The sequence below is a fragment of the Microcebus murinus genome, chromosome 26 (assembly GCF_040939455.1).
Source record: "Microcebus murinus isolate Inina chromosome 26, M.murinus_Inina_mat1.0, whole genome shotgun sequence".
NCBI lineage: Eukaryota > Metazoa > Chordata > Mammalia > Primates > Cheirogaleidae > Microcebus > Microcebus murinus.
Genome location: NC_134129.1, coordinates 3,449,846 through 3,476,361, shown reverse-complemented (window position 1 = coordinate 3,476,361; position 26,516 = coordinate 3,449,846). Strand labels below are relative to the sequence as shown.

The 26,516-nt window shown below is 44.6% G+C and overlaps 1 protein-coding gene across 1 annotated transcript in view; it reads right to left on the bottom strand.

Annotated features, from left to right (window-relative positions):
* Window positions 1-22,526, bottom strand: part of ADAMTS3 (ADAM metallopeptidase with thrombospondin type 1 motif 3) — a 211,352-nt gene extending 188,826 nt beyond the window's left edge. Inside the window, exons 1-3 of the mRNA XM_012745054.3 lie at window positions 22,237-22,526; window positions 21,013-21,040; window positions 3,744-4,150 (exon numbers count right to left, since the gene is read on the bottom strand). Coding sequence (XP_012600508.3) covers window positions 3,744-4,150; window positions 21,013-21,040; window positions 22,237-22,305 — 504 coding nt within the window. The 5' untranslated portion in view covers window positions 22,306-22,526. The remainder of the gene's footprint in view (window positions 1-3,743; window positions 4,151-21,012; window positions 21,041-22,236) is intronic.
* Window positions 22,527-26,516: the final 3,990 nt, after the last annotated feature.

Here is a 26,516-nt window from a genome sequence, read left to right as displayed (position 1 = left end):
CCATGGGGCCACTGCTTGACCAACCTGCAGGAAGGGAGCAATGAAGTCACAGTACTGGTTCTTACAGACTAATTAAACTGGAGAACTCTCATCATTCTTCCTTTTGAAAAGGGCCAATCAATACCTGCTGCTTTTTTCCTTCTACTTCTGGAAATTAAAGGGTATAGGGGCCTTGAGCACCTTCTAATCCTGAGTTGCTAAAATAGCCTGGTGTAGGTGCATGGAAGTGAAACACGGTTTCAGTCCTTCCTTTGTCAGACCTCCTAAGGTCCCTTAAATCAGCATGTAAACCAAGAAGGCACAGATCTCCCCTCTGTCCCATCAATAAAACACATGACACCTTCGATAGATGTCCTCCATAGGAGGCAGGGTTGGGTTCTTCTACATCAGGTTCTTCTCATGAATGCAGACATGCAAATGTCAACATGTCAAGATCGGCCCTCAAAAACTTTCTTCACTAAATCCACTATGAAAAGCTACAAACTTGTACCTATTTTTAGTATCAAACATTTCATTTACCAGATCAAGCTACATCACAGCTCATAATCACAGGTCAAATGTTCTCAATCGCAGGCACACTGGCTCATAATACTTCTTAAAATAGGCTTTTTAAAAAGTGTCTCTGTAGCTAGCCTTACTAAAATAGGCACAGCAAGAACATGTTTTTGAAGGGACCAAATCCCAAAGCAAAAGTCTTAAGGCAGGGAACTCGGGCTGTTTTTCTTATAAGTTTGCAGTTGCCCACAGACACTTCATCTGGTCCTGCCCAAAAAATCTAACAAGAATAAAATGCCTCTGATATTAACCAGATGTGACTATCAGATATTTTAGAAGAGAAGTTCTGTTTATGGTTCCCGAATTATTAACCTCAAGCTTCCAAGAACCCCTTCCCTACCAGCAGAGATCCCTAGTAGATGCCTCAGGTCTGGGCAGTGGGCTGGACAGAGGAATAGGTAGGAGGAAGAAGGGCATTCCCCACCTGTGCTCTGACCAGATCTTTCCTGAATATATCCATTTTACATACTGTTTTATTAGATAACCTCTAGCGATTTCATTTGAAGGAAGAATTACACATGTTAAAAAATGCTGAAAACCTCTGTCCTAAATAAATCTCCTTGATCTTAAAATCAGCCAGCAAGGAAATCGCTGAGCTGGGTAATCCAGGAGATCTACCAGCCAGTCAGTCCTTCCACTCCCGACCAGTTTCCTCTGATGTCAATCCAGGGGAACTGGCAAGGCAAGATTCTCTAGAAAAGTCTAGAAAAATCTAGTTTCTTTATATTATGAAACATACGACATAAAGCCTACTAACCAAACAACCCTTTATTCTGGCAAATGCGTAGACCACAAAAATAAGATTGTGAGCTGCCACTACTCACAGGGGAGATTTTATGGTGTTACTGAGCAGAAGCCAGGACTCTGTGGAAGAAATTTATTTTCATCTGGGATTCTTGGCCAGAAGTGTCTTCCCACCAAGAACTGTGTGAAAAGCCTGCCATTGCCATGATTCCTGACCACTGGGCTCTCATTCCGCAGGTAAAGCAGCACAAAGGTGAGGCACGTCGATGCCCTCCAGCCAAAGCCCAGCAGCAGCACTCTTTCAGTTGACAGCCTGGGTTCATTAACACAGCATGGGGGCGGGAGAACCTTCACCAGAGAGGATCATGAGCATCTCAGTAGCAGAGTGTGAAAACTTCTTAACAGAATTTGAGCTTTGGTTGGGTAATTTTGAGGAGGGTCTAAAGAAGTGGGATACTGTTCTAGATTGGATGCTGTCAGAAAGCAGGGATAATTCTATGACTGAATATCTCAATAATTCTCCCTATAAGTAGGGCAGAATAAAACAAGAAAAAAGCTGTAATTGGTAAAGAAGTGATAATCTTGACAAAGAACAGGCAAGGGCCAATGCTAGCCAGAAACAGATAGTATTCTCGGTCACACCGGGTAAGAATCATGACCAATTCCTTTGTGCAGAAGACCTTGTTGATTTCAGCAACAGACTGAAGAATATCTATGTCTACACCATAGCTCTGCACATGTCACTTAAGGAATTTTTCTGTCCTCTTCAAGAAAGCTTGTGTTAAAGTGCCTTTCCTGTGATCACTTTGGGCAGTTACCTGGCGTAGGTAGACTCTACCTGACGATTTCAATCGCATTTCTGACATCCATAATGGGTTAAACCAGCTAAGTGTCACTACTTGTTTCTCAAACTATCTGTAGTAAAGAAACAGTTTCTCTTCTCCCCACTTTCAAACAGTTATTTTTGTACATATAAATACAATTCAATCCAATAAAAGATACAATAAAATCTAATTACTAGAATAATAAAATGAAAAAACAAGACAACAAATACCAGCCCCACTTATTATAATTAGGCTCACAACACATACAATAACTGTCAAATTGCTATAAAAGTTCCTTAACGCTTGGTCTCACTGTCTGCACGTATCTTGTCACAAACCTGAGTTCGCGTAAAACACTTTGAGTGGCAGTGGGGTTTTGAAAGTTAAATTAAAGGTATTCTGTTTAATATAAATTAATTTTGTCTGGTGTACTGCCCATTTCAAATTCACACCAGGAGGGAAAAAATTTCACTGATGGAGAGGGTCTTGCTACAAACCTCTAACTTAGTGGAGAGTAAACACTGAGGCTAGCTCCTCCCTGAGTGCAACTGGCTTCAAAGACCACATCCGGAAAATCAGACCACTGCAATCCCTTCTACACCAATCCAAAATTAACTAATCAAAAGGATTAACTTTCCAATGCAGGTAGAGCCTCAATGGTATTCTCTTCCATGTCAGGAGATTTTACTATACACTTGCTGGGCAGAGATTTTTCCATTGGTATTTTTAGGCTCAAAGTGGCTGTATTTTCTACTAGGACAACTTGGATTTTATTATAATCCAGAGCCTCCCAGGACAGTGGTTTTCTACCCCATCAGGTTAGTCCTCAGGCATCTATGTTATCTCAGTATCCCTGCTTCCCTCCCTAAGTCAAGAAGAAAGCAATAGCTTTGAATTCCTAAGAAACAGCAGCCTGATCACTATAGGAAGAAAAATGGTTGCTCTTTTGCAACAAGGTCTTAGAATCAAATGTGTATGCAAGAGGCATAAACGTTTACACAATTTTCAAGTGAAAACTAGAAAGACAAAACAAATAAAAATATTTCATATCTACGAGGTATATAAAGATGGGTCAGTTACTATTGCCTTCAACTACAAAATTGGAAATCAATATATAAGTATTTTTATTTGAAACTACAGAATCAAAGCCACCATACAGAGAGAACCACATCTCATGTTCATAAAGTCATGCTATTTGGACAAATTCTGACAGAGGATCTGCTAATTTCCCACTTTAGCATTCTGTGAGGAAGCCCAAAAGACCTTCCTTATGAAGACATTCAAAGTTTCCACTTATTTTAGAGGAATCTGTGTTTCTTTAGAAAGTTTTCAGAAAGTTGTGAAAGAAATAAGGAAATAAAATCCTCCAATGTAACACAAGTACAAAGATAAATTAAAAAATGCTAAACTGGTTTGTCTTTTGTTTCTTGGACTAATGTCTTCATGTCACAGATTAAGCCAAAGCACAACATCTTTGACAGTAAACTGGTTCCTAATGCTTTTTCCTGAACTTAAAATACAACAACGAGGTTTCCTTTCCACCTCTACCTTCCAAACCGCGCGGAGGCCGCACGCACGCCCCACACCTGCGGACACACACGCGGAGGGAGTGAGTCTTACCAGACCGTCGCAGTTGCTAATGGCAACCGAGGTTCCCGGAACGTCCATGATGTCACCCACATAAGCACAGTTGGTCTGCAAAGGCTCTGTTTTCCAGGTTCTTTCTGAAGCAATTTCTGGCTGATGGCCATTAACGGGGTCAGTTATGTTCCCCGGCACCAGGGACGTCTCGCGCCACTCCACAACGGCCCCGGGAGCCACCAGCTGCGTGTTGGGCTTTAGTCGCAGGTGAAAATCTCTTCCGAATGCTGTGATGTTAAAGAACAGCTGCTCAGGGTTGGAAGACACGTCCCTCGCTGACCTCTTTTTGTGATTTGCTGAAAGAATATGGGAGAGATAGTGTCCTTCTAGGTTGGTGCTGACCGGAGTCACCAGCTCATACTCTCCCTGTCGCTTTATTGGTAAATCTGTGGAGTGAAAAATAGAATCGTGTAACTTCATGCAACGGACGAACTCAGGGGGACATAACATAGGCATGAAGGGCCCACCTCACAAGACTATGCCACAATTTGCATAATAAATACATTCCTGAATCAACTCTGTTCAATGAATCAGTTTTTAATTTAAAAAATTACATTGTGAATATTCATTTCTCATTTATATATTTGAGATCATGAACATAAGTTTCCATAAACTGTATCTGGCTTGCTTATTAAATAAGACTTATTCTCAATTAATTACTGAAATAACTGACATCGGTTATAAACTTTTAACAAAGTTGCTATTATGTAGAAGAAAATTTTTTCTTATTATTTTTATTTTTTCCTGTAGTAATCCTAGAATTTAGACTAATTACAACAGCTACCCTATGTTTCATCCACAATGAGCCTGTAATTTAAACTGTAGTTTATGTTGCCATGGTTTATACACCTTCTTTCCATCATCACAACTCTAAAAATCACATCCACAGGTGAGGAAACTGACACGCAGGGGTGGAGGGAGAGGCGTCCAAGCCAAACCACTGGGCAGCTCGGATATAAATGCAAGCTCCCTCCAAAGCCCAGATGCTCATTCTGCTCTACCATGCCTTGCTCCACAAATCCCCACTTTCAAAAATGAGGAAAATGGGTAAAAAAGAAGAAATAATAATCTATAAATTGGGCCAAGCGCGGTGGCTCACGCCTGTAATCCTAGAACTCTGGGAGGCCGAGGTGGGCAGATCATTTGAGCTCAGGAGTTTGATACCAGCCTGAGCAAGAGCAAGACCCTGTCTCTACTAAAAAAATAAGAAGAAATTAGCTGGACAATTAAAAATGTATATATATGAAACAATTAGCCGGGCATGGTGGTGCATGCCCGGGTAGTCCCAGCTACTCGGGAGGCAGGAGGATCGCTTGAGCCCAGGAGTTGGAGGTTGCTGTGAGCTAGGCTGATGCCATGGCACTCTAGCCTGGCCAACAGAGACTCTGTCTCAAAAAAGATAAAAATAAAAAATAATCTATAAATCAAATGTGCAGTGCCAGCTAGTCGAGAGGGAGTGGCATTCTCACACAACGCACAGACACCTGTTTGCACGTGCACGTGTATATGGAGCCCACGTTACAACACGGTGGCCACTTACATGTTAAACTGAATTTCACAATTAGAACTGAATTCCCCTGGCTTGTCCAAATGTCAGCATTGTGTCTATTAAAATATAAACACCCTTGGGAAAAATAAATGACCATTTATCCCTTAGTAGAAATAACTGCAACACCACAAGATAATGGACATTGGAGAACAAAACAAGGAGGGCAACAGGATGAGAAGAGAAAGCATGGAAAGGAAAACCTGAGAACATGAACTAAAAAGTTGCCCATTTTCAAAATTCAAACCCAAGACTAGTCCTGGAGTTAAAGTGCCCTGAAAAAATTATATGATTCACAAATACTGCTCACCTATAGAAATTGCAAATTTTGTCATCCACTAAAATATTCAGAGCATGAGATCTATAAATGAACCTATCACTCAGGCTCTTAAAATGCCCCTATAGATTTATTATGTTTTCATTATTTTTCCTGCTTTTCAAATACCTCAAGCAATGTGTAAAGTACAGCGGGTTTTCTTATCATTGTGCCACTTACAATGACCAACGTATGTAAACAAAATGCCCATCTTTATTAAATGCACAGACCAGTCGACTCTCCTGCACGTCCACTGGGCAGAGGGGAAGGGAGGCCGGTGACGTGACAGAACACAGGAGGCCTGAGCGGGCCCACAGCCCAGCCCCACAGTGGCAGCTCCACGCTGGGCCACACGGGCCACTAGCATGAGCCAGACACCACAATCCGGTCTCCCTTGCAGCCAAACCCCTGGGGAATACTTTTGTAAATTCTTGTTTAAAGAAAAAACTCGAGATTTAAGGGAATGGACGTGAGGGTCCAGGGAGCAGGTGATGGAGCGGAAGTTCCCACAGGAAGAGATGAATCAAGCCCCTGCATGTGGCCCAACAAGGCCCTAGAGACTGCAGACGGACTCCTAAGTCAACTGTAACTGTAAGTTCCTCGAAGACAGGAAACTCCCCACTCAACTCAGCTTGGTATTCCCACTACCATTTGATACAAGATTTCGCATGTGCCAGGGCCTCTTGCAGTTGCATTTGCTTAACGTGCATTAAGCTGGGAACGCAGGTAACCAGAGAACCGCTGCGCCGTCTATGCGGCCACGCACGCCGGCTTCTGACACACACCACCCGAGGCCCACACGCATCTGGCTGCACCAGTCTTCCCAGCTGTGATTCTCTACCTAACCGTCAGTTACTGTTTCAGGGGAAGGAGGAAGCAATGCTTAATTTCAGCGTATGGATTTCCCATCTCCACCAATGGGAACTCGCACAACCAAAGTCTAGACAACCAAAGTCTACACTGATGCCTGGATTAAGTGACTGGAGAAGAAGAAAATTTAGGAAGAACACAGGGAGGCTCCCCCATGCACAAGAGGATACCCAGAGCCTCGCGCCTGCAGTAAACCCTACATCCTGGATTCTCTGGGACAGTTCCATTTTCCACTGTTAGATAATACTTTCTGAATTTTTATTCAAATTAAGGGTGGTCTATTTCTATAAAGTTTTGTTTTCTCTAATGCTAAAAAAACAAACCATTTCCAAACTGCACACATAAGAAATATTGCTGAAATTAAACCCTGAATGAGTCATTTTCCAGTTGGGAATGAAGATAATCAGAGGAAAGATATACTTAGCAACGCTAGCACTACCATCTTCTGGATGGTAGTTAACGGCACTGACAGAGGCATTACCCAGTCACCTGCCATTTATCACCAGAACAAACACTGAGCAGCTCTGTATTTGTGCTTGAGAACATATCATCGCTAATACAACAACCACAGTACGTAAATATTATCGCCCCCTTTTACAAATGAGAAAACAGACCTAGAAGGCCTACACACAGCAAGCAAGGAGCCAGAGAAAATTTTCAATTCTGACCATTTTCACTCTGAAGACCACACTCTTGCACTCATTCACTCCAGTACACATGGGACACTTGCTGTCAATTTATGGTTGAAGATCTATAAAAAAGAATTACCACAATAATAATGTTACACCTACACGCAGCCAGTTGGCCAATTTTTCTTGGAGCGTAGCATCAATAATTTCTCTAAAAGGTTCTTACATTCTGCATCTGTGGGGGGAAAGGGAGGTGGGGGTAGAAGCCCAGAGCTATCAACAGCATTTTAATCGAAGGTTACAATCACATAAGCAAACCAAATTATGTCTGATGTTAATTGACCACATTCAGAAACAACACATTTTACAGGCCCAACTATAATACTCCCACAAAGCAACACAGCCCATGGTGAAAGGATGAACTACAGTGTCAGAAAGCAGCAAGTTGAGTCAACTTATGATCTTGAACAAGTTCTCTATTTTCTCTGCGGCTCAATCTCTTTGATTGTTAACTGGAGATTTGTAATAGTTCCAATTTCACAGATTTGGCGAAAGGTTTAAATGGGATTATGCAGAAGATTCAATAAATATTAACTATTACTAATTTAAATGTAAGTTAGCTACTCAATAAAATAATGTCATGTTCACTTCTAAAGTTAAAACCATAAAACTGTCAGCTGAGATGGCGAGGGCCACAGCAGCAGGTGTGCAGAGGGTCTGTGGGCCGTTAAGTTCCACAGGCACGAGGGCTGCGGCCATCACAAAGCCCTACTGCTTGTCTGTCGCTCACTGTCCCAGCATGGCCCAGAGGCAGTGACCTGTCCCCAGTGCACTGGCGCCCGGGCACGCAGTCCTCTCCCCGTGGTGGTGGGCAGGAACCGGCACCTTCCCCAAGAACAAACCCTCCGCCACGCACACAGCCCTTCTTGCCTTTTCAAGAACAATCTCACACATTGTCCTCTCTCTCTTCCCTCATCAAGTTTTTCCACATTACTAGATCATTCCCAACAGCAGACAAAGAAGCTGCCATCATATCTCCATCTTTAAGAAAAAAAATCTTCCTGGATGCCCCACCCCATAACACCCCAGTGATTCACTCCTCTTAAGAGCAAAACGCTTTAAAAGACAGACTTTGTTTCGTTCTTCCCATTCTCGTTCTTTCTTGAACACATTCCAGTCAGGTTCTTGTGAGCCCCCGGTGATAACAACCACATGTGCCAACGACAGTGGTAAAAAGATGCGACCTTTTTACTTGCTCTAGGGACACCATCTGACCCAGCTTATTTCTCCTTCCTTCTTAACACACTTTATTTAGCTTCCTATACAGCATTCTCTTCTCGTTCTCCCCTCCCTCGCTGGTCTCACCCTCTCATTCTCCCATCCTCGTGTCCCTGTATTTCCATGGTCTGTAAAAACCAAAGTGCCACCAGACGGGGTCTGTGGACTCCCCGGCGAGCTCATCCCATCTTCTGACTCTGGATGTCCTCACAATCCCGAATCTCCGGCCCGGCTTCCCCTGTGAGCTCCCCTTCGTAAACCCAGTTGCCTGCTGAGACTGTCCCAGGTGGGCTGTCACCAGACATCTCAACTCGCCATTTCCAGAAGTGAACTCCGATCCTCCTGCTCCAATCTGCCCCTTTCCATGTCAGTAAATAATAACTCTATTCTTCCAGTTACTCAGGACAAAAACTTAACTAAACCATCCATAACTCCTCAGGTGCTAAAAACCCAATCTTTTACCAAATTCTATTAATCCTACCCTCAAAATATATCCAGACTCTTACCCATTCCCTGCCACTACCCTAGGCCAAGTGACCGTCATCTCGGTTTTGAAAGCATTTCTTAACTGTCCTCTTTGCTTCTGCTCTTCCTCCTTACGCTTACCCTCAAAGCAGAGCCAGAACACTTTTGACGTCAGGTCATGTCATTTGTCCTCAAACCACCCCCCCCAAAGTAAACTGGCTCCCGCAGTCCCGCAGTCTGAAGCCGGGACTTCTCACATCTCGAGGTTTCTGTGCTTGCTGTTTCCTCTGCCAGAGTCTTCCCTCCTCTGTGTGGCTCAATCCCTCAGTTCCTCCACATCTCTGCTTAAATGTGAGCCTCTGAAGGAGGCCTTTCCCAGCCACCAGTAACCATCTCGTCACCTTCTGTCCCTCTTCTGTGTTTTACCTTTCTCCACAAATCTTATCACCATTTGACATCCTACACATTCTGCCTATATGTTCATTATTTCTTCACATAGACTAGCAGATAAGCTTTATGATGGCGGGATTTTGTCTTCACGACAGTTCCCCACTGCCTAAAACAGAATCCTCAGTCACTCAATGAACATCTGTGAATGAAGAACTGAATGAATGAATGAATGGATGAAAGAAAGCAGTTTGAGCCTGAAGGGATATCTAAACTTACCACGCATCATCTTTTCCCTAAATAGTAATTTTACCACCAAGCCATGAATGATGGCAAATGACAAGCTGTCATGTACCTCTAAAGCCAGAATCTTGCTTGCAAAACTTGTGTCTATTTCTCACGGTTCCTGCTGGCCCATAAATCAAACATCGCACAGTATATCCGGGTCTTCCACCGTAAGCTACCAAGGACAGAAATGATCTGATCATTGAAACAGACCTCCTGGAAGGCAGACGCGGGGCCCTCAGTCTGGGGAGCAGGACATTAGCCCCCAGTCTGTGATCCCTCTGGATGTTCATAGAATTGGAACTACACAGCTCAAAAATTTTTAAAAGGCCCTGAAAAATCATCTAATCCCTTCCTCTTTCTTACAACGCAGGCTCCTGAAGTAGAAGAAGGTGCCTTTTCTCGTAAGTTCGTGGTGGAGCGCTTTGAACCTGCTCCTGCGCTATGCAAGTTTTCCTCCGAGCACTCGGCCTCCCCCGGCCCCTCCGCCCACCTTCCCCGGTAAGGAAAGTGACTTATGTGGCTGGGAAGTCTGGGACGCGTAAGAAGTCTGCAAAGCCCAGTCCGCCCTCCTCATTCTTCTCCTGAGAACAAGCCTGGTAAGGTGTGCATGTGTGTCCCGCGACACCGGGGACAGCCCGCCCGGACAGGCGAGGGTCACTCCGTGCCCATCGGAGTGGGAGCCTCATTGGCCACCCCAGCCTGTTCTGTGAAAGCTGTTTTCGTTTTTGCCCATGTCATTAGTTTTTCTATTTCTCACCTTGTCTTCAGAACCGAGGCAGGCAAGAGGGTTATGTTTTATTCAAGATCTCTTCAGAAACTTGAACGACTCCTAAGAAAAAGTTGTCACATGCCTGCTGGCAGTCTAATTATAACATAAAAAGTTTTTCTTGTCAGGGAATTCCCTTCTGTCTAAACTCCTCATTCTAGAGTTGAAGGTGATGCCTTCTTCCTCCTACACGGCATAAAATAGCCACATTATTGTGCACATGTGCACGTGTGTGTGATGTGTGTACAAATCTACAGACCCAGATAATTAGCACACTCGACCTACAAAAAGGACTTGAGGAGGCAGAGGTCCAGTATCTTAATGGTGTTTAAATGGCCCCAGTGTACCTTACTCTTTGGCAAAAAGAAAAGAAAAGGCAGTCTGTCCAACCACTCGACCACTAGCTCTTTCTGGAAGCAGGGCTTCTTGAGAGACTGCCCTGTGCGGGGGCCAGTCACATGCTCGGTGTGACACAGTGGCCCACGCTTTGAGATCCCCTAAGCTCCCTACATGGTCAGCCACATACGCCACGACTGAGGACAGCTTGGTCCCCTCCTAAGTATGTTGTATACACAAACGTCTCCCAGAGGATAACCTATGTCCCCAACACATTGAAAAGATCACACTAGAGAACAGTAAGAGAACAAAAGTCTTCAGTAGTACAGTCAACCCTGCAAGGACCCTGGGTGACTGTGGTATAAATCTCCCAGATGTCATAGAAATCTCTAGGTGATCTAATTGGTACCCAAACTATGCCAGGCACATAGAATATTGCAATACTTGTGACCGATGCAGTGTGGCTTATAATGCCCAGGCCAGGAAGGGAGTAGAGTATGATCGTTGAGCTGGAGTCACAAAGCACTGCATCTGGACTTTGGTTCCTGGCTGGTGAGCTGTTTGGCATCTTGCAGGCAAATTATGAAAATTAAGGCTCAGAGATGTTATCTGTAAAAATGTAGATAATAGTGGGGGGTCAAATGAGGTAAGATATATAAGGGACCTGGCCCATCTAATAACATTTCAATAAATGACAAGTGAGCTGATGTTGTCATTGTCATCATCTCTAACAAGAGCTACAGAAGAAAGTCAGTTTGGATGACCTCCCAGGCCTCACTCTCCTACACTCCCAGCTCAGGATGATGCTTCTGATATGGTCAGAATATCAAAGACCCTAGAGTCTAGGCTGACTCTAACAATCCATACCCCATTACCCAGCCTAGAGGACTGGGATTCTCTCCCAAGAACTGGCTGATTATTACAAAGAGGAAGTTCACACAGACAATTTCCTTTATCAGGAATAAATTCTCAGGATGCAATAATCTGGCTTCAAGAATGAAATCAAATAAGCATTTTCAAGATCAACTCAAGAAGCAGCTCCAATAACAACATTTCCAACTCCCGAGCCGAGGGTAAGAGAATGACTTTCATCAGAAATGACAGGAGCCAGCTGCCGCGGGGAAGATGCAGGCAGGGCGAAGGGTGGGCGTTACAGAGGACGCCAAATGCCACGGGGCTCGGCGAGGCCATAAACTCTCACGAGGAAGGGGACACATCTTTTCGCACAAGCAATTAAAAATTAATTGCAACACACGCTGAAATTCTGAACCCAGACACATTCTTTTTTCCTCACTTCATCTCCTCTCCTAGGCTCGTGTCATCTCAATGCAGATACTCTTCGGGGTGTTTCTTACTTTAGTTGCAAATCTAGTTTCATAGTCAAAGATTTTTTAATGAAGCTATTTGAAAGAAGGTAGTTGTTTTTTGATTCATTATCAAGAAAGAACAAATAGTTGTGAACTTAAATTCTTCTCATTTTTAAAATCTGGCTTCTTAATAAATATTTGCTGCAATTGCACAACTTTTAATGCTTAAGAGAATCACTTAGGGAAAACAGCACATTCTTTAATGTCCTAAAACATGAAGTCAGGTAAGAGAAGACATTTTGAGTAAAGAACAAGTACACTCTGAAGAAAAATATACAAGTATTTTCTTTGCCGTATCTTAAAACAACCAAATAATCAATAACAGGATAAGAGGTAGAGATTTTTTTTAAGTGAGGCCCAAATGCCAAAATGTAAACATTTCTATCTTAGTTTTTAAAGAAGCTCTTCTACTGATCATATTTAACATCATCAGAAATTTTAAAGACTGAAGAGCTATATTAGCCATTCTACAAATTAGCATTTCTCGTATCTCTTAGAATTTTTTAGCGGATAGCACTTTTAAAGATTAATATTGAGTCTAGAGTTTAAAGCCATGAAAACTGGCACTTGTCCCCAGGGGCAAAGACTGGGGAAAATAAAGTAAATAGGAAATATGGATAGCATTGTTAAAGGTTTACACAGAGACTTCACTTGTGGTCATTGCATTTTCCAAATCTAAAACAGCGTGGCTCATGGCTTGACAAAAGTATGAGGAACTAGGACAGCCTACTGGAAATCAGTTTCCTATTGCTTCTGTAACAAATTACCAAAAACTTGGTGACTTACAACACCACGAATTAATTATCCCAGAGTTCTGGAGGTCAAAGTCTGAAATAGATTGCACTGGGCTAAAATCAAGGCATCAGCACGGCTGCAGTTCCTTCCAGAAGTTCCCGGAGATAGTGTGTTTCCTCGCCTTTTCCAGTTGCCACTGGCCACCGGCATTGCCTGGCTTACTCATGGTCCCCTTCCTCTATCTTCATAGCCAGCGACGGCTACCAAGTCCTTCCCCTGCTACCATCTCTCTGGTCTCCCTCTTTCGCCTCCCTCTTTCACTTGTAAAGACTCCCACCTAGACAACCCTGGATAATCTATTTTGAGGTCATTTGATTGGCAACCTTAGTTCTATCTGCAGATTCAATCCCCCTTTGCCAGGTAACATGTTCCCAGGTTCCCAGGACTCAGGCACAGACATCTTGGGGGGGGGGGCATTATTCTACATACCACGGCCGCTGTTCCCCACCCAGGGTGCTGGAAAGCCCTCCCCGTTGTGGCATATATGACTCCCCAGCATCCATCCTCCTTTTTCTTTAACGGCACCCCAATTTCCCTCCAGGTTAACCATCCCAAACTCCACTCAGAGTCCCTGTGATACAATCAGGTGTAAAAAGTTTCAGTCCAGGCCAATCAAATCACTGCAACCCCTGACCATGGTGAATGGTTCGAGGGAAGCTATGACTTAAGCCAGGTAGCCAATAAAATCTCTATCTGGAGCTACCAAAAAAGAGGGGCCTGTCTAGAGGTGTGAAAGGTAGAATGATAGCCTGGAGACACTGGTGACAGTCTCTGCCACAACTTGGAGAGCTACCAGTCTTACCCTGAGAGAGAAATAAGACCAACAGAGAGGAAAAATAAGAGACAGAAAAAGGGGGAAGAAGGTAAAGAGAAAGAGAGAGAGAAAGGAGAGATCCTGACAACATTATTTGAACTCTAGAGACAGCTATACCTGACTTTGATTATCTTACCAATTTTGCTTTCCCTTAATCTATGTGAACAGGGTTCCTGCACTTGCATCCAAAGGAGTTGTGACTAATACAAGACCTCTCTCATAGTGAAATGGAAAAAAAAAAGAGTTACAATAAATAACACGAAAAGAAGTAAAAGAATCCTGTCTGGATAATACAAAATACAGCTGGTGTGGAATCTATATGGAAAGACTGTTTTTGCACCATTCCTTATTCAACTGCCCCGACTGCTCCACTCCCATGAATTAAGCAACAAGCAAGGCGACACTGAGATATCAGCATGAAGATAACACATGAAAACAGAACTCTCCAAGAGCTGTCCCATGGGGAGCTAACAAGTTTACAAGTTCACGACGCAGTTCCCGAAAATTCATGGTGGTAGGCAGACCTCTCTAAAATGCAGAGATTGGAACTAGTATTCTCTTGGAGTAAAAGTGTTTGGTTTTTTTTGGAAAAAAAAGGACAAGTCTAAGACATATTAATACTAATAGCTACCAGTCTAGCCTGCTTAGCACATGCTACACTCAATGAATCCTCATAGGAGCATCACAGCTTTACGAAGTAAACAGTAGCATTATGCCTATGTTACAAGTAAGAAAGCAACACTCTGAGGTTAAGGTCATCAGCTGGAAAGTGGTCTAGTCAGGGTTTTAAACCTGCACTGTGCTCCTGACCACTGGATGGATGAAAGATGATGAGTACCAGGTCCTTAGATTTTAGATCAAGGAGTTGACTTTACATGTAAAGGAGGGAGGCTCTTACATGGAAAGAAAAGAGAACTCAAACTCATAGGAATAATGACTTCAATCATCTTTTTATGTGTATTTGCTTGCACATCTAATATAAAAATATATTTACCAAATATGATGAAGAAAAATTGTAGAAAATATGATTTGATATCTAAGACCACAATATTTGAGGAATCATATATTTGATCCTATTTCACTGTATCTAAGCTTCCTATGAACTATTTTTGTTATTTTAGTCACTTTAAGAACAAGACATACAGCCTCATGTTGCTCACAACTTGTCCTAAATTCCATAAAGATTCATCAGGCTGAATTTGTGGCAATCGTTTTCACAAACAAGAAACTGACATTTTACCACAAAATCTCTCCCAGGGATTTACAGTTAGTCAGCAAAGTGATGTAAACTTATTTGGAAAACTAAGATGGATCGATTACATGTGGGAACAGAGCTGCTTAAGTAGGCGACTTTTCATGGTTTGCTATCCATTTTAAAGACTATACAACTCTCAAATTCTGTTCCACGAGGCAGATGAATCTTCTCACAGTACTAACAAAATTACAAAAACTTTTGCATAATGTAATTATTCATACTTAGTGCATACTTAATAGCCAGAAAAATGATAAATTCATGGCATCTTTCAGGGACTGGATAACCAAAAATATGAAAAAGTTATATTCAAATGTCAGAAAGAACTAAGCCAAAACTAGTTTTACATTAAAAGCTTCAAAATCAATATGTTGCCAGTAGGAGTTTGGGTTACACAAACTTTTTCAAAAGTCGTTGTGAATTTGTTAATTTGTTTTTACTCAGTAACTGACTTCTAGGATTCTCTCCTAGAGAGGAAGTAGTCATTTGAAATGCAGGCAAAGATCTATATACAATACTGCCTGGCAACATCCCTATGGTGGGAAAATGGACACCAATAGGAAAATGATTATAAAAATTAGGGTTTATTAGCATGATGGAGTAAAAATGATATTCACAAAGAGTTTGTAATGATATAGAAAAATTATACTAAAATATTAAAGAACAAAAAAAACAGTCTGTGTATTAAAAAAAGACTGAATAAAAACATGCTAAATTATAACAGCAGTTTGGGATTTACAGTGACTGTCAACAACCTGGAGAATGCAGAAAAACTAAAGAATAAAATTACAGTAAGCCGGGCATGTGGCTCACGCCTGTAATCTCCGCACTCTGGGAGGCCGAGGCGGGAGGATCGCTGAAGGTCAGAAGTTCGAAACCAGCTTGAGCAAGAGCGAGACCCCGTGTCTACTAAAAATAGAAAGAAATTAACTGGATAACTAAAATATATATATAGAAAAAATTAGCTGGGCATGGTGGCGCATGCCTGTAGTCCCAGCTACTTGAGAGGCTGAGGCAGAAGGATTGCTTAAACCCAGGAGTTTGAGGTTGCTGTGAGCGGGGCTGATGCCACGGCACTCTAGTCTGGGCAACAGAGTGAGACTCTGTCTCAAAAAAAAAAAAAAAAGAAAAAAAAAATTACAGTGGACACATGTCAAGCATATATAATCAGGAAAAAACTGATTATTTAAAAAGAAAACTCCAACAACTCAAAGCAACAGAACTAGCATAATTTAGGAATAAAAGTTGATCTCTATCACAGGAACACTAAAGAGAGAGTTCCCAAAATTCTGGTAACTGCAGTCCTCTGTGAGGAAGCATCAGCGTTCCATCTAAGTCATCGCTGTCAACATATCCAGTCCAAGCAGTATAATCTAGCTCTTTGTATCGAAACCACTCATGACTTTACCAGGCAATTAGGAATTGTCCCTAATGGATTTCCAAGGTAATCTGGCTTGGCTACTCACCAGCAAAGAATGCTCAAGGATCATCATTCTGGAAGCAGAGGTGACCTTGAGGCTTTCTTAACATTTCTGAGCAATATTATGATTATTTGGTCCAATGAAAAGGGGAAGCCTTAAAAGTATGGGGAAGAAATATTTTAGCTAAAAAGCAACAATAAATTCCTGGTGATAGATAACATGCTGCACTTAAAATCTCATCTGAGAAGCTTAAAGCAGTTAACACTAACCATAATCATGCTCTAATGAGGGGTGGAAGCTAAATCACTAAAGCCAACTACATGTTCTTTAGTTACAAGGAAGAATAATGGATCGAGTAGCTAAAATTCTAAACTTTACAAAAGATCCCTTTAAACCTCTTTCTCAACCACATTATTTAGTATTATTGCTGGCAAACTGCATCAACAGATTTTAATCTTAGCTTATCTTATTTCCACTGATACCAGCAACAAGGCAAATGATCCTAAGTAGACTGCAGTAAAATATTAGTTGGCATTCCAGAATTGCACATAGAATTCAATTTGCCAAATACTTATTGAGCACAAACAGAATGGCATACAAAAACCAATAGGCCTAAGTCCCCATGCTCTGTGGGGTGAAAACAGGAGTCTCAAGAGGCCATCAATAATTAATTGTATAGCCATTGTCACCATCATTTTCTTGAGGACCAATTAAACCTGGAGAGAGGCAGAAAACAAGAACATTTAAAGAAATTCAGTACACAGGCAAATCCTAATATGATAATACCCTGCTTGCTAGATCTATTAATAACAAATATGTGACGATCCACAAGGTACCAAGCACTGTTTTATGTACTGGGGATACAGCTGTCATTGAGACAAACTCTTTGCTCTCATGAGGGTTACACTAGTGACAATGCTCACCAACAACTAGGTAAGTGACTCACACTAAATCCTAAAAACCAAGTAAATACCTGAAAATGATGAAAAATTATCTCTCAGTAAACTAGTTATCTGAGAGGACAAGAATAGCAACTTTACTTAAGAATGAAATATCATGGAATTTGCCACTGTGGGACAGAAATAGGGCAGAGAAAGATAAAAATGCCCCAGTTCCAAGAGAGGGGCGGGGAAGGGAAGACATCTATCTTAACCCTACAGCCTCACAACAATTTTTCTTCAGATGATACTCGGGCAATCTCGTGGTGGGAGCTTATGAAACAAAGGGACTCACAGATTCTTTTTAAGATTTTCCAATTTCTGCAGGACTGTGATGATTTCCTAAGCCACAGGTGTCCCGGAGCAAGCCTCCTTACCCAATTAGGCCAGGCAGCCAGGTGCCCACAATTACCCCAGGCAACCTTCCAAGGCCATGATCTGAGTCAGAAAGGAAAGAACTAACTGATATGCCACAGAAATATGTCAGTTATCTCATGAAACATGCTTGCGCATATATACACAAACACACAGAAATGTATGCATGTACAGGGGTAGGTGGGTGGGCAGGCAGTCGTCTTTAGTCGACAAAGAGGCACAGAACTAGGTTAGGGTTCCAAACCGACTGACCTGTTTTCTCTAGGGTAAATCATACTCTCCCACATAACCAACAAGCCATTTTCCTCTGGTTGAAGAGAGAAGGAAAGAACCAATATCCCATACTACACACGACAGAGGTGAGGCATCTACACATATTCTAACCTGTCCCCATCTCATACTGCCTTCTCTCTACCTAAATAAAAGCCTTCTGGAAGGGGCTGGGAACCTGTGGCCTGGGGCCACATGTGGCTTTCTGGATCCTTCAGTGCAGCCTTTTGACTGAATCCAAATTTTACAGAGTATTTTTAGTAAAGGGATTTGTTCTGTAAAGTTTGCATTTGGTTGAGGGGCCACACTTGGGGATCCAGAAGGCCACCTGTGGCCTTGAGGCCTCAGGTTCCCAGCCCTGAATGGCAAAATTAATCTATCCTGTTAGAAGTCAGGCAAGGCCAGGCGCATAGTGGCTCATTCACATCTGTAATCCCAGCACTCTGGGAGGCCAAGGCGGGAGGATTGCTTGAGCTTAGGAGTTCGAGACCAACCTGAGAAAGAGCGAGACCCCATCTCTACTAAAAATACAAAAGATTTGCCAGGTGTGGGTGGTGAGCACCCATAGTCCCAGCTACTTGGGAGGCTGAAGCAGGAGGATCGCTTGAGCCCAGGAGTTTGAGGTTGCTGTGAGCGAGGCTGACGCCACGGCACTCTAGCCCGGGTGACAAAGTGAGACTTTGTCTCAACAACAACAACAAAAAGAAGTCAGGAGAGTGGTTCCATTTCACATTTCATTAGGGGATAATGCTAGGCAAGTACTATAAGAAAGGTACAGGGCTGCTAGTAATGTTCTACCTATTGATCCAGGTGCTATTAATAGTTACTAGGAGTATTTGCTTTGTGAAGAATCAGTAAGCTGTATACTTGTATGTGCTATCCTACATGTATATTTCAACAGAAATATTTTTTAAATTTAGCTTAACAATTGTGATTTATTATTAATTTATATTTACTTCTTCCTGAGACATTAAATTATTAGGAAATTATTCAAAGCTGTGGAATTTCTCTAGCTAATTTGTAGAGTAGCCAATCAATCATCAGTAAAATCTACAAACCTTATTAGTGTTTCCTAGTGTGTCATTGATCAAATAGCATCTCCAGGCAGTTATATTAAATACTTTTAAGTCAGTTATTAGGGAAAAAAAATGATATGTACAGGATATGTGCATTTTACCAAACTTCCAGGTTAGCGGTGTCTTTACACATGGGGACAGGGGATTGAAACTCGTTATTATACATGAGATTTTCTTAGATTGATATTTTAAAATCCCTCTTAAGAGTTATCCAAATTACCAAAATCCAAAGCCAAATGGTAGTTACAGTTTTTCTATCACAAGGCTGTGAGCCAAAATCTATCTTTTGACCTTTATTCTTCTCTTCATTCAACTTGAAAATGGTAATAAAAATGATAATGACAAAAGAGAGAAATCCCATAAAGGAGAGGAATATGAGGGCAAGTACATCACCAGCATCTAAGCGTCCCATGCCCTCCTCTCTTCCACACTGCTGCTTGTCTCCCCTCCGCCAAATTTAAGCACACCTGTACCATTTCTTTCCCCTTGAAAACAAGCCTGGACCAAAGGTCAACCCGGCACCTCTTACGCGAGAGTATCCTGAGTCTATCTGAAAATTTAATCAAAGTGATATACTTTACTTTGTGAGTATTCCTTTGGTGGAATGGGTGATCTTAAACATCTTTTTAATTAACACATTGAAAAGTTGGGATGTTGAAGGAATCAAATATTTAAGCAATTAAAAATAAGTTGGCTTTCTTTTCCCTGCTTATTTAGGGGTTGGTTAAAAAATTCCTTCTTTAAAAAGATATACATGGGTGGCTGATTGCCATCCACTACAAATGGCTAATGTTTCTTCACAGACAGTTTCTAGTGCAGTTCTCGATCACTCCTCTCCTCTATTCTGCTCTTTCTATCGAGGTCTAAGCTTGGGGAGTATAGCCAACAATGCTCAGACTGAGCAGGCAGGGGCATTTTGACATATGCACATATAGCACACGACATATGCACACCCCCAGGCCTGGATTTTGGGTGTACCCCATTAGTTAACAACCGTGGATCTCCCCTATGTCCTGCTAAAATACATAGTGGCGCCACCTCCAAGCTTCATTTTCCTCCTCTCTAAAATAGGCACAAGAGTATCCCCACCTCAAAGTGTAGCTGTTGGAATAAGGGGTACAAAGCACACAAAGTGACTGACACTGCGCCTGGCATTTCGATGGCCCGTGACTTGTAGCTACGTTGGCAGTAGCAGGCAGTAAAAACTCCTCTCCTAAAAGATGACTTTACAGTGTCACTTGACAAACACGGAATTTACAGAGACTAATACTCTGCCAAAAAGAAAATTTATCTTTTAAGTAATCCAAGTAAAATGTGGAGTTTAAAAAAAGTCTTTGAATGCACCCTGGCTCCCTGCCAGACGACTTTCCATCTCTGCATTCAGAACAAATGTATCATTCTAAACAGCTTCAAGAAAGACCATGGACGTTAGAGTGACCTGCTGCAAGTCACACTCTCTGAACCTCAGTCTCCTCGCCCATAAAATGGGAATAATCCCCACAGCATTAGGTAATACTGATGTTTTAATTGTTATCTGCAAAAGCCTAAGAGTATTCTGCACATGATAGGTAATTATTTTCAAGCGGATGGAATAAAAGAAGTCATTAGAGGATCTTCCCAAAGCAGGAAAAATCTTAATAGAAAAATTTTCAGCCTCTGTACTCATTTTTCCGCTTCTTTGTAGCACTCTTACAACTTGCCTTCTGTTTTACTCAGATGGGCTCCTCCTACTGCTACAGAAGTTGAGGATCTGATTTTATTCATCTCCACACCTTCTCCCAGCCTCTCCATCACCCTGTGAGTACACCAGTGGCTTGTACAAAGACAGAAATAAATCCATGCTTGAAAAGTCCAACTGCGGGAGAATTTTCACATCACCACAGTTTAGCCTGAGGAAAGTGGGACCCTCCTCCAGAAAGAGAAGAACACAAATGTTTCTGGACTACAAATTATTTTTTTAACCACCAATGGGAAAAATTTCAGAAACAATATTTTGCTTAGCTTACTTCACTCCCTGCTTTCAACTAAGATAAGAGTGACATGTGAGAACAAGGCTTACCTATTTGCACCATTTCTTCATTACCAGCCTGGAAAGGAGGGGGAAAGTAAGAAAAAGAAAGTTACTGGGTTTCATCTTATCACCTCATGCGTTTTATTTCTACCATTAATGCTTTTCAGGAGCTGGCTAATCAGGAGACGCTGGAGACTGGGATTGGTGTACCTTGGTCTGTAGAAGGTTCCGGTGACAGGAGCTTGAGCCAATTCAATAACAATTTGGGGAATTTTGCCCCGTCTTAATTTTAATTTAACTTAATTTTAATTTAACTTTCATGAAGCCAGCAAAAATAAATGCTGACACTCAATAGTCTCTTCTGAAAACTCCCATACTGGGTCTGGATTAGAAAAGAAAGTCTCTGAATTTAAACAGGGGAAAAGAAGTCTAAAAGGTGGGGGCGCTGGGGGGGGGTGCGCCTAATGCATCAGATTTGAGGTCAGGAACCAACTAGCCAGTTCTCTACGTTGTGGCCTATGGTCAGACCAGGCAGACCGGAGAAGCTACAAAACCTCACAGAGCAATTCTGTCCCCAAGTCCCCGGCCCGGTGCCAGGTGGCTCACTGCAGACGGCGGCGAGCCCTGTCCAGGACTCGGCCGAGCGCGGGCTGCACCTGGAGCCTCCCGGGGCGGGGAGGGGGGGCGCGGAGACCCCGGCTGCCCCGACGCGCCTCCGAACAGGAGGAGTTGGGGGGGAGCGGCGCCTCCAGCCCCTGCCGGGAAACGCAGGGCAGGAAACGTCGCCACCGGACACTCCCCAACTGTCAAACCGAGCCGCCTCGGTCCTCCCAGGACACGCGTCTACTGGACCTGCTCCCCGGCCGGCCCGAGGACGCCCCGCCACCCGGCTCCGGCCGCTGCGCGACCCGGCGGCCCGGACCCCACGCCCGCTCCGCCCGCCCTCCAGGAGGGTCGAGCCCACGCCCGCTCCCGCCCGGACCCCACGCCCGCTCCCGCCCGGACCCCACGCCCGCTCCGCCCTCCCGGAGGGTCCCGGCCCGGACCCCACGCCCGCCCGCCCTCCCGGAGGGTCCCGGCCCGGACCCCACGCCTGCCCGCCCGCCCTCGCGGAGGGCCCGGCGCCGCGGGAGCAGCGGCCAGGTGTGGCAGCCGCAGCCGGAGCGGCGCAGCCCGGGACGCGGGGCCACGGGGAGGCGGGGGAGGCGAGAGGGAGGAAGTTGGGGGCGCAGGCTGGGTCCGGGCTCCCCACTGCCACCGGCCCGCGCCTACCTGCCCGTCGGCGGGCGCCCCGGCCTCCACCAGCGCGGCTGCCAGCAACCAGAGCGGCGCGAGACGCATCCCGAGGCGAGCGCGCCCGACCGCGGCGAGGCGAGCGCCGGAGCAAGCCCCAGACAACTTTCTCAGAGCAAGCGCGCAGCGGCCGCGGCCAAGTCTTCCGCGCCTCGCCGGACGGCCCCGCGCCGTGGGCCCCGCGCCGTCCCGCTCCGCCCGCGCCGGCCGAGCCGCGCCGTCCCCGGCGTGCGGGCGCGAGAGGTGCGGCGGCGCGGGGTCGGGCACCGGCTCCGGCTACCTCCGCCCGCAGCGGCGTCCGCGAGGCGTCGCGAGCAGCATCGGCCCCGCGGGCGGGAGGACGCGCGGCTCCCCGGGGCGCGGCGGGGCAGCGAGCGAGCGAGCGGAGAAAGGCAGGAGACGGCGGCTCGCCGCACGCGCAGGGCAGGGGCGGGCGGGGCGGGGAGGGGAGGAGGAGGAGGAGGAGGAGGCAGGCCGGCGGGAGGCGGGAGGAGTGCGCCGCCGCCGGCTCCAGTCGCCCGCGGACCGGCGACTGCTGGCTGCCCGCGACCCGCGCGGCGCTAAGAAGGCGCCCCTCCCCCGCGGGCCCTCCCCCGCGGGCCCCCTCCCCCGCTGTCTCCCTCCCCCGCGGGCCCCCCTCCCCCGCTGTCCCCCTCCCCCGCTGTCCCCCTCCCCCTGCGTCCCCCTCCCCCGCGGGCCCCCCTCCCCCGCTGTCTCCCTCCCCCGCGGTTCCCCTCCCCCTGCGTCCCCCTCCCCCTGCGTCCCCCTCCCCCGCTGTCCCCCTCCCCCGCTGTCCCCCCCCGCGCGCCCACGTCACCCGCGCCCAGTCGCGCTGGAGACCACGCGGGAGCCTGGGTGGCCCGGGCTTGACCCCCGGCCCGGGAGCCTCCCTTCCCCCAGTTAGGGGAGCGGAGGAGGGTCCCGGGCGCCGCCAGTCCTGGCTGGCGGGACGCGCGGAGAGTTAATTATAGGAAGGGGAGGGTCCGCGGGCTGGTCCAGGCTGTCGGAAATTCGTCTCCTGCGACCTCCCCTGCGCCCCAGCCAGCGACAGCCTCCCCCGAGAAAGCCCTGCAGCCTCCAGGTCTCAGTGACGCGACGGGCCCTCCAGACACCCGGCGCCCCCCACGTCTTGGGAGGGAGGGGTCTTCCTCCCGAAGGCTCTTGTTTGCGTGCTCGATTCGCTCACGTTAGCTTTGAAAGGCGCCGCGTCCCTTCTGCGACTCGCCCAGATGCTCCGCTTATCACTGGGCTGCACAGGCCCCGCGCCCGCCCGCTCCAAGATTAAGTTATCAGACGACGTCTGCCCGCTGCTGTGGCCCGAAGCTTCCAGAAAGGAGACGCCACCAACCTGGAGTTTGCTGGCATCCTAGCGCGGGCCCGCCCCCAGCAGAGACACCTGCGGGTGCTGTCCAGGGCGTGGAGAGGAGGGAAAGGAGCCGCTGCCAACTTCTACTGACCAGTCTCTGGCGCGCCCTTCCAAAAACAGACCGAGGGAGAAGAAAGATTAGGCACAAATTTAGATACAATCTTCAAGACTTCAGCTGGAAAGTCTTGAAGGGGCCTGCCTAGAATAAAACATGAAGAAGCTGATGTTTGTTTTGCAAAGAGATGCTTCCATAAGTCATAGTTCCTGTAAAAACGGGATGAGTTGGGAAGGTTTCCTATAACTTTGATTCATTATTTGTTCCTAGAGAAGTCAAGTAACGGTTGAGCCTTTATCTTACTCATGGCAAGATTTGGTGTTCACTGATGTTTTATCTGTTCAGTCATCTCAAAATCGCATATCCGGGACGTTTATATATGCACACCAGAACCTAGGTAACGAAATGGCCCCACCTAGTAACACAGGGTATTAGATTGATTAGTAGGTTAATAGTTGAAATTGAAATGAGACCCCAGCACTAAAGTATCTCTAAATTACTTTTTTCCTTCAACTGAAGCCTGTAGCATTTTTGTAACCTGACATTGACTTGCCATCCAGGAGTGATTTGCTGAACTTTGCACCTAGTTTTCTTATTCATCAAAAAGAAGTAACTGTAAGCATTCCATAAATAAAAATGTTGTCAGCTCACACTGACAGAAGAATATGAGAGCACAAATCAGAGACTCGGGTTCTAGCCCAGCTAACAGCTGTCTGGCCTTGACAAGTCACTAAAACTCTTTTTTGGTTTCTTCCCTATGACGTATTTCAGCTCTAAAATTCTCTGATTTTAAGTAATAACAGATAACATATTTAGCCATAGTGTTACAGTAGCCCCTTTTGTGTTAATTTTACAACATTCGGACATTTTTTCATCACCTAACTCCTGGCAGAACAAGCAATTCATGTGACTTACAGGAAACAGTGGCTTCAGACATTTTTGGCCATGACCACAGAGAGAAACGCACGATACATGGTGGCCCAGTAAACACCGCGTGATCAGTGCTTACCTGTAGTGCGTGTGGCAACCCTGATATTTTCTTCCTATTTTCTTTTTCCTTTTATACAGGTGAGGGCCACTTCATTGATTTCACAACCCAGTGAGTCATGACCCTCGCTCTGACAAGATTGATTTAAGAGCATACAATATGGTTTATATTTCTCCAATTCTAAATAAGAAGAGTTCTAATCAATACTGTTCTCCCAGTAGTCTCTAAGACAGAGTTTGCCAGAGTATTTCTTGGAATGTTAAATGTTTTACCAGAAAAAAAAAAAATCCTCTGACAGTCAGCTACAGCTTGTGAAATAGATAAACAAAATGAAATAGATTTCTTTCTTTTAGAGTTCTCAAGGACTTTAATAACACAAATGCCTGTGAGTCTTCGAGGGAAAGATGTAGTACAGTTTGGTCCCCATACTTATGCGACTATAGAATGCTTTCTTCTCATAATTTCCTCTGTGGAACACTCTTGGGGAAATGCCATTACAAAGCTCAATTATTAAAGTAAAATGAACTTCCATTAGGTTCTATTCACATGCAGATTGAGCCTCAGTTTTCTAAACTCTAAAGTTGGTTTAATAATACTGTTTTTGCACAGTGTTCATGCTATTAGCATGATCTTACATGTAAACTGTCTAGCAAATTGTCTAGAACATAGGGCTTAAATGTACTTGTTTTAGCTGAAACTGATGGCATATTTACAGGTGGCTCACTGGTACTGGCATATGGAAAGTTCTAAAGAAACTAGGAAAATGGAAACAGCTAAAATACGATTGACTTTTTTACTAGAGACAATGTTAGCAGTCAAAGGCAGAGTCATTGAATTCCTTTCAAAAATGACCCCTATCAGCCAGGTGAGCCTCATCCGCCTCCCCTGCTCCCCCTCCCCCCCCCCCCCCCCCCCCGCATTTCTTTGGCTTCAGCTACAGTGTTGTTCCCCACACACTCTCCTGTCTACACACTTGCTCATTGACTTCTCAGTCTACACCACCCTTCCTTTTCCTGTCCACATGACGACAAGTATCACATTACAGAAGATGCTAATATGGGCTCCACGAAAAATCTAAACCAATACTTGTAGTATGTTTTCTTTCAAAATATGTTTTAAGTTCATAATTTTAAAAGTAATCACATGTGTGTAGCCTCCCTAATTGTAAATCATCTCTTTTAAGTCAAGTTTCATAAAATCAGTTGGCGTATAGATGTCAGTTAAGAAAATGCAAATGGGCCCGGCTTCTGCTGTGGTGCAGTGTGGGTCCACGTGTGTCCTGTGCTGGCAGCAGCTAAGGAAGCAGAGAGTTGTGGGTTCTTCCTGTTTGAGGCTGACTGACTGATCAATGTTGTAGATCGTGTCATAAACTGATATTTTGATACCCAACATTTATTGTGTGTTAAACACATGAATAAAATGTTTGTCATTTCATGCAGCAAAGAATTCATTAATAAACTCTTTTTTTAGTTTTTTAGTTAGTTTTTTTTTTATTGGCTGTTTACCTTTCCAACATTTTAATATATCCTACAACCTCCTGGCAGTATTCATTAGATACATTATAATTTTTAATTTCATCCCATGATGAAATAAATTTGAAAATTCTAGACTCAAATTTGTTCAAAGTGTAAGTATAAAACTTTATCACATGGGTAGATTTATATCTTCCTCCTTTTAAACCGGGCGCCTTGACCTCTATTTTATTCTCTTTCCATAACCAATATGTCACACAATTTCCATTGCAGAGTACTTGAACTACTAAAATCATGTCCTTTTCCCCTGCCTTACCATAAACTTTATTCCAGGGCCTGGGATTCCTGACACCTAGAACTAGCACACAGGAACAGTAG